Source organism: Crocodylus porosus, unplaced genomic scaffold (genome assembly GCF_001723895.1).
Source record: "Crocodylus porosus isolate Cpor-Errol unplaced genomic scaffold, CroPor_comp1, whole genome shotgun sequence".
Taxonomy (NCBI): domain Eukaryota; kingdom Metazoa; phylum Chordata; order Crocodylia; family Crocodylidae; genus Crocodylus; species Crocodylus porosus.
In genome coordinates this window covers 5,320,159-5,323,533 of record NW_017728935.1, presented here as the reverse complement: position 1 = coordinate 5,323,533, position 3,375 = coordinate 5,320,159, and the positions used below count along the sequence as shown (strand labels likewise).

Here is a 3,375-nt window from a genome sequence, read left to right as displayed (position 1 = left end):
GGCGCTGCCCCGGGCTGAGAGCTGCACGAGGCGCCCGGGCCCCGGCACGGAGCTGCACACGAGCAGCGAAGCCGGCCGTGCCGGGGCCACGTGGCAGAGAGGCGCCCACGTGGAGCCGCGTGCGCCGGGCGGCTCGCGATTGGCGCGCTAGGTTTCTCCCGGAACGCCCCATTGGGCGAGGGAAGCCACGCGGTTGTCACGCGCCCGAAGGCCGGAGTCCCTCGGGACCCCTGCTGAGCCTGGGGCGGCCGCCTCGAGTGAAGGCGAAAGGGGCGGCGGCAGCCCAATCACAAGAGTCCACCCACTGGTCCTCTGCTGCACTTTCCCATTGGTCCTCTGCTGCGCTAGAGGGCGCCGAGGCGACTGGTGGGCGGGGCCAGGCTGCTAGCACACCTCTTACTGGCTGAGCCCTGCATTGGTGTGTTCGTAGCCGCTTTTTCCCCCCCTTGCCGTGCTCGTTTCCCATTGGTGGACAGGGGCTGGACAGGATGTTAAGCCGTTTCCCATTGGTGCAGCGCCGAGGACTGGCTGTGGGCGGGTTCTCATTGGCTGGGACAGCACAGGGCCACGAGGTAGGGCTGCCCCCCGGCGGTGGAGTGCGGGTTGATGCGTAGTGGGGGTCGGGAGAGGCAGGACATGTTCCCGGCACCCTCCCCTGGGGCCCAGTGGGGCTCCACGGTGATGCCCTGCACCGTGGTGCTGGACTGTCTGCTCCCCAATGGGGTGATGGTGTCCCTAGAGAGCCCCCGCACAGCCTCGCTGCTCACCCTCAAGCACCGGCTCTTCCAGGAAGCGCGGAAATTCCCTCTCCACCACCTCCTCCAAGATGAATCCAGGTACGTGTTCCTCAGCGTCACCCGAGATGCAAAAAGGGAAGCATTTTTCGATGAGATGCGGCGGCTCTGTGACCTACGGCTCTTTCATCCATTTCTGAAAGTTGTTGAATCCACCTGCGACCGCGAGGAGAAGATCCTGAATCAAGAGATCGGGACAGCTATCGGCATGCCCATCTGCGAACTGGAGGCAGCCAAGGACCCAGAGGTGCAAGACTTCAGGAGAAACATGCTCGGTGTTTGCAAAGAGGCCGTGGAGCTTCGAGGGGCTGACCCGCCACACAGCAGAGCTTTGTGTGTCTGCACTCCCAACGTAGACTCTTCGCCGGAGCTGCCCAGACCGCTGTACGATAAACTCGATGCAGGGCAACTGCGGGTGGTGATATGGTTTATAACCCCGCAAAGTAATAAGCAGAAATACAGGTTAAAAATCAACCATGACTGTGTGCCAGAGCAAGTTATTGTTGAAGCAATCAGAAAGCGAGGACGGAATATGTTGCTGTCGCCCGAACAGTTAAAACGCTGCGTCTTAGAGTACAAGGGCAATTACGTGTTAAAAGCGTGCGGCTGTGATGAATACTTGCTAGAAAACTACCCTCTGAGCCAGTATAAGTACATAAGGCACCATATAATGGTTGGCCTCGTGCCCAATCTGATGCTGATGACCAAAGGAAGCCTTTATGAGCAGCTACCTTTGGATACCTTTAAAATGCCGTATTATTCCACACGCGTTTGTCCAGATACGCCATACGTGAATATAGACGCTTCAGCCAAATCCCTCTGGTCTATAAAAACCAACCTCCGAATAAGAATTCTCTGTGCAACGTACGTCAACGTGAATACGCAGGACGTTGCCAAGATATATGTCCGAACAGGTATTTATCATGGAAGTGAGCTGTTGTGTGACTGTGAGAATACTCAAAGTGTACCTTGTTCCGATCCTAGCTGGAACGAATGGCTGTCGTATGACATGCGTGTTTCTGATCTCCCACGTGCTTCTCGGCTTTGCCTCTCCATCTGCTCTGTCAAGGAAAGAAAGGATGTGAAAGAGGAACATTGCCCGCTGGCTTGGGGAAATATAAACATGTTTGATTATATGCACACTCTTGTATCTGGGAAAATGGCTTTGCACCTGTGGCCAGTACCTCATGCGCTAGACATTCTGCTGAATCCTCTTGGTGTTACTGGGTCAAATCCAAAGAAGGCAACGCCGTGTCTAGAGCTAGAATTTGATTGGTTTAGGGGTCCTGTAAAGTTTCCGGACATGACAGTAGTTGAAGACGGTGGCATGAAGGCTCTCTCCCTGGAACTAGGGTATAACTGCAGCCATACAGTGCTGAGTAAGAGGCTAGCTAGAGATGCCGAAGTAAGAGAAAGTGACAAAGAACAACTCTGTGCACTTTGTGCAAGAGATTCACTCTCTGAAATCACTGAGCAAGAGAAAGACTTTCTTTGGAGCCACAGGCATACTTGCATGAATATCCCAGAAATTCTACCCAAACTGCTTTTGTCCGTGAAATGGAGCTCTAGACATGCAGTAGCCCAGATGTACTGCTTGATAAAACACTGGCCTCCAATCAAGCCAGAACAAGCAATGGAGCTATTGCTCTGTAATTATCCTGATCCACTGGTGCGATCATTTGCAGTTCAGTGTTTGGAGAAGTATTTGACAGATGACCAACTGTCTCAGTACTTAATCCAGCTAGTACAGGTTCTGAAATATGAACCGTACTTGGATAATCTGCTGGTGAGATTTTTACTCAAGAAGGCACTGACCAATCAAAGAATAGGGCACTTTTTTTTCTGGCATTTAAAGTCTGAAATGCACAATAGAGTTGTACGTCAGAGATTCGGTTTGCTTTTGGAGTCCTACTGTCGAGCATGTGGGACTTACCTAAAACACCTGACCAGGCAGGTGGAAGCAATGGAGAAACTAATTAACCTTACTGATATTCTCAAGCAAGAGAAGAAGAATGAAGTACCAAAGGTACAAATGAAGTTTATCGTTGAACAAATGAGACAACCAGATTTCATGGAAACTTTGCAAGGTTTTATCTCTCCTCTTAACCCTGCCCATCGGCTAGGACACCTCAGACTTGAGGAGTGCAGGATTATGTCCTCTGCAAAAAGGCCTCTCTGGCTGAGCTGGGAAAACCCAGATATTATGTCTGAACTGTTGTTTCAGAACAATGAGATAATTTTTAAGAACGGAGATGATTTACGTCAGGATATGCTAACGCTTCAGATTATTCAAATTATGGAAAACATCTGGCAAAATCAGGGTCTTGATATTCGGATGTTGCCTTACGGTTGTTTGTCTATTGGCGATTGTGTGGGCCTTATTGAGGTGGTCAGAAGTTCTCATACAATCATGCAGATTCAGTGCCAAGGAGGCCTAAAGGGTGCACTGCAGTTCAACAGTCATGCATTACATCAATGGCTCAAGGACAGGAACCAAGGAGAAAAGTATGATGCAGCTATTGACTTGTTTACACACTCCTGTGCTGGATATTGTGTCGCTACCTTCGTACTGGGAATCGGG

The 3,375-nt window shown here is 51.1% G+C and overlaps 1 protein-coding gene across 1 annotated transcript; it reads left to right on the top strand.

The window, feature by feature from the left end:
- Positions 1 to 636: 636 nt before the first annotated feature.
- LOC109317684 (phosphatidylinositol 4,5-bisphosphate 3-kinase catalytic subunit alpha isoform-like) lies at positions 637 to 3,372 on the top strand (the record flags this gene model as incomplete). Its single annotated transcript, XM_019546494.1, has 1 exon — positions 637 to 3,372. A coding segment is annotated over exon 1 (2,736 nt), but the record flags the coding sequence as incomplete, so codon positions are not given.
- Between the last annotated feature and the right edge of the window lie 3 nt (positions 3,373 to 3,375).